This window comes from Armigeres subalbatus, chromosome 1, assembly GCF_024139115.2.
Source record: "Armigeres subalbatus isolate Guangzhou_Male chromosome 1, GZ_Asu_2, whole genome shotgun sequence".
Lineage (NCBI taxonomy): Eukaryota > Metazoa > Arthropoda > Insecta > Diptera > Culicidae > Armigeres > Armigeres subalbatus.
Genome location: NC_085139.1, coordinates 143981635 through 143998647, shown reverse-complemented (window position 1 = coordinate 143998647; position 17013 = coordinate 143981635). Strand labels below are relative to the sequence as shown.

Sequence of the window (17013 nt, the reverse complement as noted above, 5' to 3'; positions counted from 1 at the left end):
AGGTAGAAAGCAACTCCTCCTCCTCTTGATTTATTTTTATTTTGACGATCAGATCTGATGATTTTGTATCCATCGAGCTCAATAGACTTATTAGTAATTGATGGTTTAAGCCAGGTTTCAGTAATAGACAGAACATCTAATTTAGAATTCTTTAAGAAAGAACGATAGTTATCTATGTAACTTCCCAAACTCCTCGCATTATGAAGTCCAATTTTGATGAAGTTCTTAGACTGTCTCTCAAGTGAGTTTCTCATGTGCATGTAATCAAAATAATGGAACTTAATTTTTGACTCGTAAGTTGACATGTCCAAACATGGAGGGAGTAAATGAGTAGTTACTAATAAATTAGAATCAGATAGTACGTTGGTATGATTATTACTTACGCTGATTATGTCGAGACTATTCGTCTGGGTACATTGTCGTTTTTTGGCTGAAACTCGCGAATTTCGACACCCTCTGGCCAATAAAATGTATCATTGATAACTGTGGCAAGGTCTTCCGAAACAGATAACTTGAACGACACGAAGGATAGTTCGTTAATGTCCTTATTTCGCGGGACGAGTTTAACACATTTAAGCGAAGATTTGTCGATATTAATGGTCTCGCGGAGATACTCGATGATGTCTTCCTCAGATTGTTCAATGTGGAACGGTGTGACGTAGAATGATTTCATAGTTTCTTCGGTAGGTATTTGGCGCACTGGGGGACGATTCCTGTTAACTACCTTTAATCGACAATCATGTGGCACTTCACATGTTGATGGTGCAGCAGAGCGAATTTCGGTATTTGCAACAGCAGCAGGACGAGTAGCAGTGTTTGCAGCAGCAGTAGCCCTGGAAATCACACTGGCGTAGGTAGTGGTAGTGGAGGCAGGATTTGAGGTAGCCGCAGCGGAGAAAGTGACGGTGGCTGATTCGGCGGTGGACGTGGTGGCAATTACTCGACTAGTGGTTGAGGTAGTGGTGGTGGCGAGTGCGGTGGTGGCTGGAGCGGCGGCAGGGGCAGTGGCATTGTTGAAAGTCTCGGTTTCGGTGATAGTTCTAGCATTCATTCCGGTAAAAGAATCAGTAGGCAAACAGACTTCTGGATGATTCGGTGCGTTTTGGCCATAATTGTTGTAAAGGTCATCATTATCCAAGGAAACATCAAGATCTCCTGCGTCAGCGATAGTATCGTTGGCAGCACTTGAGCGGAGCGAATGATCGAGATTGAAACGATCGATGGTATTGTGGAACTCGGTAGGATCATGAATTGCCGTTCCGGACATCGCAAACTGCTGCAGTCTTGAAGAAAAATTCGAATCACGCCTGACAGTTGTAGAGATAGACACTAAGCCATTAAGCGTCTTCAAATTTTCACCAAATTGACCGACTCTAGGTCCATTGAATCGACGCGTAATAAAAGATCCCTCATAGTTTTCAAAATCACAGCTTCTCGATCCATAACGTTCGCCGCCCATGCTTTAAAGTTTGTCGCATTCAAACCAACGCAGCCAGGATGAAAAACCCTTCCGCAAGACCCACTGCACAAAACATTTATGTCAGACCGCGCAAAGCTCCTAGCGCAGGCTTTACATGCAGTAGTAGTAGTAAAATTCTTCTTTATTGTTTCATTTTCTGTTCTACAATTATTTTTTACATGTACAGTGCTCGGCCTGCTTGGCCCTCCAACTTCAATTTTAAATTTTTATGTTTACATTGTTATTTAAGTGTTAATATGATATATCATGACGGCCTTTAGGAGGCGCTGGTGTGTTTTTTAAATTTGATAACCTAACTACTATGTACACTAATATTTACAATAAGAAATTTGATAACCTAGATTGGAACTAGCGCCCTAATTGGAGCCTGATCCGAATGCAAGCAACGGACCCTAAACTTTTCTTTACACTCACCAAAGCGTTCATGTAAGGTTTTATTCCGGCCAGACGGTGGACCTCGGATGTTCTTGTCCTGGGAGGGTGTTGAGGATCATCCTCAGGAATTTGTTTTGGACCCGTTGAAGTTTGAGGTGGTGGGTTTTAGCGCAGCTCTCCCAGACCGGCATGCCATATTCGATCACAGGGAGGATGATTTGCTTGTAGACAGCAAGCTTATTTTCAGGGACAATGACGACCGGCGGTTGATCAAAGGGTACAGTAGTTTCAACAAGACGTTACACTTTGTCACCGCTTTGTCAACCTGTTGCCTGAAAATAAGCTTGCTGTCGAGGGTCAAGCCAAGGTAGCCGGCCTCATTGGCCCATTCCACGGTCGTGCCATTGAGGATGATTTTACAGTCCCCAGGCGGAACAAGTTTAGGGATTTGGAGTGGGGAAAATGATGACCTGGTTCTTCGCCGCGTTGATACAGATCTTCCAGCTGGTGAGGTACTCTGTCAGGGCATCCAGGCCTCGTTGGAGTTTTGCCACTAGCGCTCTGATCACTCTACCGTTGTAGACGATGGATGTGTCATCTGCGAACAGAGACAGAATGCCGCCTTCTGGAGGTTCTGGCATGTCGGAGGTGAACAGATTGAAAAGCAGGGGCCGAGGATACTGCCCTGGGGAACGCCTGCGACGATGTTGTGCGCATTGGAACTCGCTCCGCTGATTGAGACCCGGAATGACCTTGCCGACAGGTAATTGTTGATGATTTTCACCAGGTAGCTGGGAAGATTGTAGCGTTGTAGTTTGTACACCAGGCCATCATGCCATACATTGTCAAATGCCTTCTCGACATCGAGTAAGGCCATGGCGGATGTTTTCGAAACAAACTTGTTCCGTCTGAGGACGTTGGTAACTCAGGTCAGTTGGTGTACAGTTGACCGACCGCGTCGGAAACCAAACTGTTCCTCGAGCAAGATGTTGAGATTTTCGGCAGACTCAAGTAACCGATGATGAATAGCCTCTTCGAATAGCTTGGATAACCCTGAGAGAAGGCTGATGGGTCGATAACTTTTGGGGGAGGAAGGATCCTTCCCAGGCTTCCGGATGGGGATGACTTTCGCTGACTTCCAGGACGATGGGAAGTAGCTAAGCCGGAGACACTGATTAAAGATCAGCGAGAGGTGCTCAAAGAACGGCGCACTCATGTGTTTGAGCTCGAGATTCAGGATGCTGTCGAAGCCTGGGGCCTTCATGTTCTTCGACGATTTGATATAGGCCGTCAATTCGTCAGCTGAGATCTCCAACTCCTCCGAGAAGTCGTTGGGAATCAAATGGATGTTGTTAGCATGCTCGTTGACGGCTGCTTCGTGTGGACTGACGATGTTCTGCCCAAGATTGTGTGAGCTGACGAAGTGACGACCTATTTCAGCGACCTTCTCTGCAGGAGTTATCAAGCGATCCTTAGAGCCATTATTGTCTAGTGGGATCAAAGGTGGAATGGGCCGAGGCTTGGATTTTAGAATTTTGGTCATTTTCCAGAACGGCTTAGCATAATCTGGGAGAGTGCGGATCTTATTCGAGAAGTCGTTATTTTTGAGGTCCACCATTCTGGCCTTGATAATTTTTGTGATTCGATTGCAGCGTGCCTTAAGCTCAGGCAGTCCAGTACGCTGAAACTGCCTGCGAGTGACATTCCGCAATCGAATCAAATCTTTGGTGAGTGTATCGATGTTTAAGGAGTTGCTTACCTGCCGAGCCGTCGGTACGTGTTGCTCTCAGGCCGCCGTGATCGCCTCCTCGATAGCGCACAGCTGGTGGTCGATACTTTCCGGCGTCTCCGGACGCACCTCGTAGTCGACGGTGTTATCGACGCACTGCTGGAAACGCTGCCAGTTCACTCGGTGGTAGTTCCGCCGTAACTGCTGGTGCCGATTGACCGAGGAGCCCAGTTCCGCCACCACCGGATAGTGATCCGAACTGAGCTCCTGGTATACAACCGGCTGCGAGACGTGGTCACTCAGGTTTGTTACGTAGAGGTCGAGCGTTGCGTGGGCACCGGACCGACTCAGCCGAGTGGGGAATCCGGGCTCAGGATCGTGTAGTGGCCTTCCTCCATGTCGTTGCTCCAGATGGTGCCGTTTCGATTGCCGCGACTGTTGCCCCAGGCTTGATGTTTGGCATTCAAGTCGCCGGCAATGATATACTGGCCTTGCCTCCGCGTCAGCTTTACGATGTCCCTCCGAAGGGCAGCCGATGATCCATCGCCGGCTTTGGCTTGCGTTGGACAGTACGCCGCGATGAGCGCGATTGTGCCGACCGAAGTGGTGATTTCGACACCGATGGCCTCGATGACACTGAGCTGGAAGCTTGGAAGCAGACGACAGTTGATGTTGTAGCGAAGAGCGATGGCCACACCACCTCCCCTGGTCGGCCGGTCGAGTCGCACGATGCTTTACATGCATCCATAATTTTCAATTATCTCCTACCCCACAGAATAAGCCAACCCAGAATAGATTTCCCTACGACAACGAAAAATTAATGTGATAGCTAGAAGGCAGTATAAAATCACACAATCTTGTGTCTAAGCGAATACAGTGTGTTCATACAAATCCCCTTTATCGTTCCACCTATACTTTCACACAGGCCGTTGTCGAACCAGAGACATGCGCGTCGATCGATGTTTCAGCTTTTGATATAACCAAACGCAACGAGACACACTACTCTATCCTTCTTCAGCGCCGCCGCAGATGAAGCGTGTGGATGCGCACTGAATGGACCTCCACCAAAGCCGTTGTCGAAGCAGAGTCTCGCACGTCAACTGCAGTGTTTCGGCTTTTGAGACTACCGAGCGCACCAGGACTTGCTGATCTATTCGAATCAACAGCACCGATTCGGACGTGTGAATGCACTGAGCAAAACGAACCGGTGGATAAATAATATTACTAACGACTGAGTGACTCGATCACGGGCGTGAGTGTGAAAGTATAACACCTTCTAGTACCACTAATAACTTTGTTGTTTTCAGTACTTTCTTCGTTTCTGGGCTGGATTTCGTAGTGAAGAAAACAATTTAGAATCACTTTTGCACTTCAGCACGCTTGAAAAAAAGCTAAGCCAACAGTTGTGTTCCGTTTAGCAGGAAATGTTCTAGGGTTCACCAGGCACAAACTGACCGATTGAACGGGAAAACTCGCAAAAAAAAACCAAAATAAGATCACCACAAGATTTGCTGCGAATGAGTTAGACCGTATCTGTTGACCCCCGAGAAGATATATAATTTTAGATGACTTCAAATGTCCGGAATAGATATAATTAAATGTATATCGAAGCTTTGAGTACCAAAAATAGGTTCTATCTTAACACATTAATAAAGAGCAAAAAAAGGTTCTATCTAGCTGTAGATCTCAAGTCCCGGACTCAAGGACAGTTTGGATGACCCAGAATATCTCATAACTATCTTACGATTTCTGTAGACCTCCCAGGAGGTGTAACAGATATAATTGAATGCAGCTTTAAGCACCAAACGATTTTCTTGCAGCTGTAGATCTTATGTCCAGAGCTCAAGGTCAGTTTGGATCTCATCACTTTCGATGGCTGTTATAAATTTGATTTAACACACGTCAACAAGGTATTGTTAGAGAAGCACTGTTAAGAGTTGATAAAAGTGATGCTTTCAGAATTGAATTCATTGGCCCGGGAATATTGAATAAATTGTTCATCTTTTTTCAGACGAGAATTAGAACTCATTTTCCATAAGAATGTCCTTTGGCTGTAGCTGTTGCTATGTTATATTTAAACCATACAAGTGTTTCCGTAAAACATTCCTAAAACGATGCTATTCGTATTCACGGATATATGCATATATTTTTTTCAAGAGGGAAGACCATTCATACAAATAACCCGAAACGGTTGTGTTTACATGATACGAATTTCATACATAAAAAAAATGAAATGTGTTTCGGTATACTTACAATTTGTTTGCTAGGCTTAAATGAATAATGATGTACTTCATTGTTCGATCCGGTCAGCGAAGCCAGACTGGATCCATCACAATGGCGCTCCTCCTCGTGGAGCAGGTGTTCACCGCCATTCCGGTGAATAAGACGCGCGGATGGACTCCGGAACAGCGGTGTTGGAAGAGTGGTTTTTGGAGGCCTTCGCTCTGCAACGATACAAATGGCGAAGAAGATGTTGGGGTGAAAAATTATTTGTTACGGCGTACAGAAAAAGCGTTTTGTGAGTAGTTTTATAATACTATGTCCTATGTGAATGTTTAATAAAAAAATTGCATGCCAAGAAAATGTATTTGATAGTTTTTTTAATCAGTTTCATTAGTTTTTTTTTTCAACGATATTCGATGTGATGAATTAAGTTTTTAGATACTAAGCTGCCACTAATCGCAAATCGAGCACATATACTAATACTAATGTGCTCGAGTTGCGGCTAGCGGCAGTAAGGAACTATTACACAATAATGGAACAAGTTTCTTCTTGAAGCATAAATCTATGAATAAAACTATTGGAGGCGTCAAGTTCTATTAGTTTTTGCTAATTGAAGCTCGTCGAGTGCATAATAATAGCCTTTATGTTGGTGCGGTAGCACGCTATGCCCTTTATTGCCATCCTGATTGTGACTCGAATTGCTTCTGTGATTATCCTATAAAACGCATTTCAAGGCGCTTCCACGTGTAAAGCAATAATGAAAACGTGATCCCATCATAATAATCAACGGAATGTCATTCATCAAAATATCAACTATTCGCCGGGATCGTTATGCCAGGCATTTTATTAAGGATTGCTGCGTCATTATGAACGGTGCCATTATTAACACGATTGTGCCAAATAGGGTGAAACGCTTACCGTATTGATTGGGTATAACATCGGGATCGGTTTCATCCCCATCCGGTGGTTCACCCGACATTTGTGGGCTCCGTCGCCCGAGAGTCCCGCATCCGTCCACTAGTGGCGTTTGGATGCCATTCGGATCATGTGTCTGGTGGTGATGGTGATGATGGTGTGCAGATGAATCAATTTGGCAGTCTATCGGGGTCGAGGTGAGATGTGCGTTTTTGGCAGACTTAAGTTTCTTAGTCGAATTCCTGGAACGATAACGTGAATGAAATAGTGCCGTAGGCACATCGGAAGTGATTAACCGTGCACAGCACAGTAACATAAACAAGATTAACGATAATGCACCGTAATAATAACCTTGCCAGATAGTGTGCCCACGGAGAGGACAATGGGATTTCCGAGTTACAGGAAAGTGCTCGTTATCCTGTGGGTACTTTTCGAAACTTACTTGTTAGCATGTCGTCGATAGATGGTGACCAGCACGATGCAGACTACAGCAAACAGAATCGCTACCGTAAGTGTTAATGCGGCTAATACTGGCGATAAAGGAACATTCATAACGTTGGATACACCTATAAATCACGGAAAATATAAACGTATTATCTTTGGGCCTTTTTACTCGCTTTCTCTTTACTCGTTCACCCGGGCCGAACTCGTGTCAGACAGGACCTCTATCATTCGTCCGTACCAAGCCGGAGATGCAACAAACTAGGGCTGTGCGATGCTGTTGATGTTTAACTATTTGAAACACGTTTCTTTTTTGTATTTTTCAAGAAAAACAAAAAGAAAAGAATAATCAATTAACTACATAACATAAAAATTTTCAAATTTCAGCCGAGAAGCATATACAAATTTTGTATGAATTGTCACATTGTTCGCTACCCCTATCATCTCTAAGCATTACGTAAATATACTGATAATGTTAATACTTGAATCCATTTGCAACGAGATTAAATATTTCTTTAAATTTATTACAATTATTTTCTTTTACGTGATTTTACACTCACGTCCAAAATTGCATGTGAGTGTGAACGTATGTAAAAGAAAATATTTGTATTAAATTTTTTAGAATTATTGGTAGATGAATAAATGTTTAGGAATCAGCCTAATGTGGTTAATCTCGAACAAATAAATTCAAGTATTAGTCTTATCAGTATATTGGAACCGAAGAAAATGTTCAAAACTCCAGCTGCTACGTAAATTTAAACATAACTTCGACAACTTGAGAATAAAACAAACCTGTTAAACAAATTTGATACTATCGAAATGTTGCGAAGACATGTTACGTTTGTATTAAAATACTTTTGGCGTGAAATTCAAAATATGTTAAAACCCTTGTAGCAGTAGTTGTTCGAAAGCACAAATCCAACTTATTTCTATATAAATTAAACCAACACATATATAATTCTTTAGATTAGGAATGTATTTTAACACTCCACACAAATAACCATAAAATATCGCACACTTCTACGCGGCACTCTATTGCGCAGAAAAATTCCAGCCCCGAACGCCTTCGATGCCCCACAATGCATTCGGACAAACTCGCAAAAGCGTGTGAATGGCAGTGTCCATTTGTGAAGTGCATCACTACTATGTGAACCCGGCCGCATTGTATCTTTGGCCTGACCAGCATTATAAAGCCTTTTATTGCCTCCCAAAGCTACCCTAAGCTGAACATGAGTGCCCGAAACCTCTGCTGCTCTACGACCGGTGAAATGGCGGTGGTCGCAGACATCCAGAAAAGCTAGCTTGAGTCTTCCTGGGCCAACCGAGCAAGTGCGGCGTGATGTTGCTGTTATGCAAGTATGATAAATTGTATTATTATACTTTGTGTACATTTCCTCCGTTTATCGTTGGCTGCTGAAATATAGCATCGACAGTAGGAGAGAAAGAAGAGGTTTACATTTTCCCCGTCGAGCTTTCCTTTTGAAAATATCTGTTCTGTTCGAAACGCAAGACAGAATACAGCGTTGGTGAAGAACGACAGACGAGAGAGTAGCTTCCGTGCAGGAAAAGCAATGTATCAGAATGTATGATGGGAATCGGAACAAATTAGTACTGCTCGGAAAATTTATACTTATGAAAGGATGCAGTTTGCTTCCGGGAATTCCCATAGTGGTACCAGTTCCGGTTCGGCCATCGATATGAATCGAGAAGGGCGCCGAAGTCATGTACCTATGGATCAACACACCAACAACATGCAGCATGCCATACTCTCCGGGCAGTGTTGTTTTGCGATGGTATGAAAACATCCCCATAACTAAAAACAGGTTTCATATTCACCTCTGCCGCTCTGTTGTACACGTGTGAAGACAATCAAGGTGAAGCAAGGGGGAAATTTCTACACGTTTGATACATTATAACACTTCCAGAGGACGAGTTGATGCAATGCAACACTTCACTGAGTTGGCCGTTAGCTGTTTACGGATTGAGTTATATATTTCCTTTGTCCTTAGGGGCTTTTTCCATATTACGGAATTGTTTCTAATGAGTTATGCATAAATTTCAATTAAAAACTACGAAACAAAAGATCAAAGTAAGCCCCGTTTATCTTACAAAATGGGATTTAGTAAAAATCCTTGAGCAGAAGATCAAATTCAATCTCTAGGCACCTTTTCATCACATTTTTTGAATCACGTTATTTGGAAAACACATCAATTCGTTCTATTTTACATCAATTTCATGTTTACTTGATCATGGGCCTGATTGGGATAACTTATAATGCGTAGCTGCTACGAATTCTATGAATTGGTTCAACCTACTTCTCACGGTAATGGAAGAGAAGTAAGAAATGAGGAGTGATAAATAAGACGTCTCACATTTCACATCTCACTTCCCACTCCTCATTTCTCGCTAATAACAGTTAAAATGGGAAGTGAGAAGTTCAAAATAAGGAGTAAGAAGTGTCTCACATCTCACTTCTCACTGCTCGTTTCTTCCTTATCATTTCCCACATTTTTCACAGTGATAAGTGAAGTGTGATGTGGGAAATAATAACCAAGAAATGAAGTGAGAATTGAGGCGTCTCACATCTCATTTCTCAGTTCTCATTTCTCACATATTGCTTCTCATTTCTTACTTTTCAATTCTCTTTAATCACTTTACATTTTCCACGTTCTCTAATGTACGTACAAACGACATTTTCGACCCAACCCGTAAAGAAAACGACATTTACGGTCGTATGGTCAAATGACATTTTCGGTCAACTAACCCATTCTTCCCAAGGGTAATTTCAGCCAACAAAAGACTTATTCGGTCAAATGACTTTTTGGTCAAGTGGCCTGTTCGGCAAAACGACATTTTCGGCCAAATTCTCGGCCCATGACCCGTTCAACTAAATTACATCTTAGTCCAGATCTGGATCGAAAGCCCAATCTGCCATACGATTTTTTTTTGTTTAAAGGCATTTTTGGCCAATTAATCTTTTCGGTCAAATAACCGGTTCCTTCAACCGACTTTGTTGGCCAAACAACATTTTTATCTGTATTGTCCTGTTACGCTGCGATATGGATACTCTAAAGTAGTGCGTAACGGTGTAAATCCGGTCATATCGCCAGACTCGGTACAACAATGAAGCTGGCAATATAACGTCCCTAACCCCGAATCCCAAGGTGTCAGGCGACCCGTGCCGAGGACATGAATGGCCTGGGGGTGAAACAATTAGCCAGGCAGTTAACGGAGCCTGTAATGCTGGGTAGACACCTTTTCGTGGTGCATTACGGAGAAGGATCTACCACACTGTGCTCTAGTTCTTACTTTTCTTGTTAATACTTATGAGTGATGGTCGGAAGAGCATGGAACGACTATAATTTGCTTTTAAATAGATGACCCACCTTTTGCCTCTTTTGGATAGTGTCAATGGAGTAAATTATAAAAAAAACGTAACTCAATCTTAGGCTGGTTTTCAAGCCGACGACATGAATCTCCAAACTCCAGAGCGCTGATTAATTAGGCAACAAGTGGATACGAATTTGGTGGATCTGCTAATTAGAGCTCTGTGCAAAGGTGAGATTCAGAAATGCCAAACGCAATGAAATCAGATCTCTGTACAAACAGCTTAAAATTTCTAATTGACTAAAATATAACCTTCCCCGGAAGAATTATCCATAAAAAATGAGAAACTGTCAAAACTATCCCACTTATTGTTGAGCGAAACTGATTGAGGAGCGCGCCTTTGAGAGTTTGTATAGCCGTTTCTCAAAAGGTATAAATCTTTAAATAATAAATCTAAAAGGTAAATCTGAAGAGGCCTAACATAAAGTTTGAAAAATATCTGAATTGAAAACGACAACTTCATTTCTTCTCAATAGGAATGGAGCAGAAAGATATGCACTAAACAAATGACACGGGTATACCACGAAAGTTCTATGAAATGGATGCAATGGTTCATCCCGATTGGCTTAACGACTCTTATGGCCAAATGGAATTCAGATATATGAATTTTCGTCTAACGATTCGGCCAAGAGGAATTCGTCCAAATGCTTTTCGGTAGCATAACCCCAGAAACCAAATAAAGTAAACTGCACCTAATCAAATGTTAGGAAAAATAGCTATTCCCCTTATTAGCTTAAAATTTCTAATTGACTAAAATATAACCTTCCCCGGAAGAATTGTTCATAAAAAATGAGAAACTGCCAATAAAGAAATAGGGCAGAAACAATTATCAATATAAAAATAAACAACTAAAAAAAATTTCAAGGAACAAACTTTTTTTTTATTCCAAAAATTAAAAACTTTTCTCAACAAAATCTATTAAGAGCATAAGAGCAATAAAAAAAATATCACAATTTTCATAGAAAAATGTAAAAGAGCAGTAAAACTGATCATTTTTTACATAGATTACTCCTCCCTGAAAAGCGATCATTGTTCACGAATAATTTATAAAATTTTATTGTTTTCTCCAATTTTTTTAAATTTTCTTTTTTATCATTGCTCATTATTGATCATTTGTGAAAAAAATTGTAAACAGTTTTGAAATTGTTTATTGCTAATACTGATTTATTTATGGAAAATTTGTTATGTTTTCAATGGGAAATTTTGATTTCTTTATGGAAACTTCTTCTTTTATAAATTAAATTTTCACTTTCAAAAGTGCTCAAAAATTATTTTAAATATCTTGGCTGTGCATATGCACAGCACATGTTTCGAAATGGACAAATTTAAATGAAATTTGCGAAAAAGAATCCACGTGTCTTGGAGGGACTCGAACCCTCAACCTCCTACTCTCTACATAGGCGTGATAGCCCCTACACAACAAGACCACTTGAAGGTCACGTTTGCGGAAAAGCCTCGATTGATAAACAATGTGCGCTCGCTTGACTGTGGATATACAACAGTAAAGCACATGTGAAGATTGGGCAAATCAGACATCCGAAAGATGTTTAATTTGCAAAAAAAGAGCTAACCACGGTGGAGGTTGGTACTCGGATTCTGATGGCTTTTCCGCAAACGTGACCTTTAAACGGTGTTGTTATGTAGGGGTTATCACGCCTATCTAGAGAGTAGGAGGCTGAGGGTTCAAGTCCCTCCAAGACACGTGGATTCTTTTTCGCAAATTTCATATCAATTTGTCTATTTCGAAACATGTGCTGTGCATATGCACAGCCAAGATATTTAAAATAATTTTTGAGCACTTTTGAAAGTGAAAATTTAATTTATAAAAGAAGAAGTTTCCATAAAGAAATCAAAATTTCCCATTGAAAACATAACAAATTTTCCATAAATAAATCAGTATTAGCAATAAACAATTTCAAAACTGTTTACAATTTTTTTCACAAATGATCAATAATGAGCAATGATAAAAAAGAAAATTTAAAAAAATTGGAGAAAACAATAAAATTTTATAAATTATTCGTGAACAATGATCGCTTTTCAGGGAGGAGTATCTATGTAAAAAAAGATCAGTTTTACTGCTGTTTTACATTTTTCTATGAAAATTGTGATATTTTTTTTATTGCTCTTATGCTCTTAATAGATTTTGTTGAGAAAAGTTTTTAATTTTTGAAATAAAAAAAATGTTTGTTCCTTGAAATTTTTTTTAGTTGTTTATTTTTATATTGATAATTGTTTTTGCCCTATTTCTTTATTGGCAGTTTCTCATTTTTTATGGACAATTCTTCCGGGGAAGGTTGTATTTTAGTCAATTAGAAATTTTAAGCTAATAAGGGGAATAGCTATTTTTCCTAACATTTGATTAGGTGCAGTTTACTTTATTTGGTTTCTGGGGTTATGCTACCGAAAAGCATTATGCATAGCCAAGATATTTAACAAAAAAATGGTTTTTGTACGGCCGAGATGCCGAATAATATGTAATTAATTCAAAATTATTGTTTATGGTAATTTTGCATTATTTATGGAAATTTTACAATGATTTCTTTATGAGCAATTTCATAATTATTTATATAAAATATCTAATCCGAAATTTTTTCATGGATTACTTCTCCCTTAAAAAGCGATCATTTTTCATGGATAATTTATTAAATTTTATTGTTTTTTAATTTTTTTTTTTAATTTTTTTTTTTCTTTGTTTCTTAATGATCATTTGACCGGTGTTCAACCAAATCGCACCAAGCGCCTACAAAAAATTACGTAATAAGTTGTATCGGATCCCTCAACTCCATAACTGAGGATATCCAATAACGCATAACAAAATATCTCAAGTCAATCAAAAAGCCGCTTGGTGCGGTTAGAACCCAGACCATTTGTGAAAAAATTGTAAAAAGTTTTGAAATTGTTTATTGCTAATAATGATTTACGTACGGAAATTTTGTAGTTTTTTTCAATGGGAAATTTTGATTTCTTTATGGAAATTTCTTCCTTAATAATTACAATTTTTACTTTCAAAAGCGCTAAAAATTATTGTTTATGGAAATTTTACATTTATTTATTGCTTCTACATTGATTTCTTTATAAGCAATTTCGTAATTGTTTATGGAAAATATCCAATCCTCTACGGAAATTTTATTTCGCTACAGTTTCTAATTTATAGAAAAAAAATCGTTTACATTTTTGCTTATTTTCCGGGTATCAGATCAACCGACATTTATTTATTCAGCAAGAACTGCCAACAGGTGAAACATACGCACCCCAATTACATACTATACAGCATACAATAAAAAATAGAATGCTCTTAATCTAACACAAAATACTCTTAAATCTATTCTTATTAGTTGTACGAGGAACATTAAAATCAAACACTTCGTAAGACCTACTAAATACGCGACACATGCCTTTGATGGGCTCATTGATTCCGTTGTTAGTTCTAGAGGTACGAATGTACAAGAATAAGTGCGAGCGAAGACTACGATTTACTTCGATCTTTTCTAGCAGATCAGGGCATTAAATACGGCCTTGAAGCAAATCTCCAATAAAACAGGGTTTTGCAGCATTAAATATGTCTAGCATGGAGTGTTTCCAAGTTGAAAAGCATGCAGCGGTTCTCATATCTTGATAAATTATAGGAATCATGCCAATTGAGGGGAAGGAAACATTCGGCCGAACAAACCATCAGACTGAAACCCGTCTGGCCGAAAGTATTTTGCCGAACGGGTAATTTTGGCTGAAAGGGTCGTTTGGACGAAAGGGTCATTTGGCCGAAAGGGTCAGAACCTTTCGGCCAAACGACCCTTTCGGCCAAACGACCCTTTCGGCAAATGACCTTTTCGGCCAAAAGACCCCTTCGGCCAAACGACCTTTTCGGCCAAACGACCCTTTCGTCCAAACAACATCCAACAACATACGATATATCAAGACAAAATTTTCAAAACGACTTATCTGCTTTTGTAAACAAACAAATATTCAAATGACGATTTGACGAATCTGATAGCTCTCCCACGCAAACCAACAGCATCAACAGGTAGCGGAAACCTTCACCTATCTATTGGTGGTGTTGGTTTGCGTGGAAGAGCTATCAGATTCATCAAATCGTCGTTTAAATCTTTGTTTACAAAAGCAGATAAGTCAAGACAAAATTTTCAAAACGACTTATCTGCTTTTGTAAACAAAGATTCAAACGACGATTTGACGAATCTGATAGCTCTCCCATGCAAACCAACACCATCAACAGGTAGCGAAAACCTTCACCTACCTATTGATGGTGTTATTTTGCGTGGGAGAGCTATCAGATTCGTCAAATCGTCGTTTGAATCTTTGTTTACAAAAGCAGATTAGTCGTTTTGAAAATTTTGTCTTGAAGTTGTTTTGAAAATTCTGTTTTGATATGATGTTTGAAAGTCAATTTGCAGTCTAACATAATGCCAAAATCCTTCACGGTCGTTTCACGTTTGATGCAACTATATAAAAAATATCATGTTGATTTGGAACATGCTTCCGTCCGAACGAAACAACGGAGCATTTAGAGTCATTGAGTACCATCCGATTAAGCTGACACCAGACTGAAAAAATCTTGAGTTGCCGCTGTAGAAACGTAGCATCATCGCTTGGGCATCTTATGACACAAAAAAGTTTTAAGTCGTCAGCGTACGTTAAAGTTAAGCAGCTTAGGATAAAATTAACATCGTTCATATAAAGTACAAATAAAAACGGTCCGAGATGGCTACCTTGTGGGACGCCAGAGCCAAACCGGAAACGGCGACGAAACGTGATCCCCGATTTTAGCAGCCATGTTGCGAACGGTCAAATAAGATCGAAGCCAGTTGAGAGTAATGCTACTTAAGCCTAGTTTTTCAAATATAGCAAGCGCAGTATTGTGGTTCATTTTGTCGAAAGCTGCAGACAAGTCTGTGTAGATGGCATCAATTTGGTAACCTTTTTCAATTTGGCTGGTGACGAACGATGTAAACATTGATAAATTTGTGGTGGTAGAGCGTTTGGCGATGAATCCGTATTGATTTTGGATACATAATGAGCACATGTATGCACAAGCTTCTCAAGTACGATCAACTCAAATAATTTGGAGATCGCACTAACAGCAGCTATACCTCGGTAGTTGACGTCATTTCGTTTACAACCTTTCTTAAGGTGAAGGTGGGTTGAGTACCAAAACAGAGCTTTGAAAGTATTGGTACAATACAAACTGTCATATACTGTAGTAGTATTGGTGTCGTATTTATGAAAAAACAAAGAATATTAGTAGGGTGGTTCAAAAAACGACCCAGCTCCACCACGCTCATTTGATTCCGTCCCATGCTTCGAGTGTTCTTCAAAAGCCTATTTGAACAAAAACTGATTGAGAACAAGCCGGTTCAAGTTTTTATGAAAACTATTATGGGAAACTAAACCTTTCATTACACTGGCTACAGCGCCTCCCCTCCAGACGCTGGCGAAAAGAGAACCCACATAGTTGAAAGCAACATTCCAGAGACTTCTTTGAACGCACCTTAGGAAAGATCCGTTGAAATAGCATTTAATACTCCGCTCACCCCCATGTCACACTTTTTGTATGAAGTATCTGCTCTTGGTGCGATAGATATGAATCACAGAAAAAAAATCTGGCTATTTTGTTGAATTACACAAACACAATGTCAGCGGAACGGAAACGACAAATTTGCCGGAAAATATATGGGCTAACTGTCACATTTGCCGTTTCCGTATCTGTTCCGCCGACATTGTATTTGGGGCTTTATTATCATGCTAAAGATTTGCAACCTCGGGTAAGTTGCATTGTCTAAGGAGTTAAATCTCTTGAATTTCATCCAGTAGTATGGTCTTCCCCTCGCCAGCGCCCAATCACGGAGTGCCACAATTTGAATAATGTATAATTCAACCTCGCCATATCAACTGCCATACAAACCTAAAACGGCCTGTGCACGGTAAGCCCCTATTCAAACCGACCGAAACCAGCGAACGACACCTAAAATATGAAACATAATCGACTGAGCGTGGCGGAGCAAAATCAGTTTTGAGCCACCCTGTTTATTAGTTTGCTGCTATCGGTACCGGTGTTTACATTCGCTCCGCGATCAGTTTTTAATCGTTTTCTTCGGGCAAAAATTACAGTTTATATTAAGTTTTCGCTTTAAACAAGTGACTTAATCCAAAAAGTGAAGTTTAATTTGCATTCCATCAACATTTCGGGCTGCTCATGTGCGAGAAGTGTGTAAAAAAATGATTTTTTCAATGCCGCGTTGTTAAATTGGCACGAAACTGCTGATTTATGATAATATTCAAGCCGAAATGCATAGGACTTTTTAAAGAAACATGTTAATTACCCAAGCAGCACGCGCAACATCTTTCAAATAGGTGTTTGTTCCTAATAAATTGCATTGAAGACACTGGCAATACATTGAGTCACATTAAAGCCACTTCCCAGTTTCAGAAAATCACAATGTTTCATTTC

The 17013-nt window shown here is 40.1% G+C and overlaps 1 protein-coding gene across 2 annotated transcripts in view; it reads right to left on the bottom strand.

Annotated features, from left to right (window-relative positions):
* LOC134205207 (hemicentin-1-like) overlaps positions 1-17013 on the bottom strand; it is a 495388-nt gene that overhangs the window by 27289 nt on the left and 451086 nt on the right. For both annotated transcript variants that reach the window (XM_062680249.1, XM_062680250.1), the window contains 3 exons: positions 7165-7288; positions 6726-6964; positions 5838-6028 (listed from right to left, as the gene is read on the bottom strand). In XM_062680249.1, coding sequence (XP_062536233.1) covers positions 5838-6028; positions 6726-6964; positions 7165-7288 — 554 coding nt within the window. The remainder of the gene's footprint in view (positions 1-5837; positions 6029-6725; positions 6965-7164; positions 7289-17013) is intronic.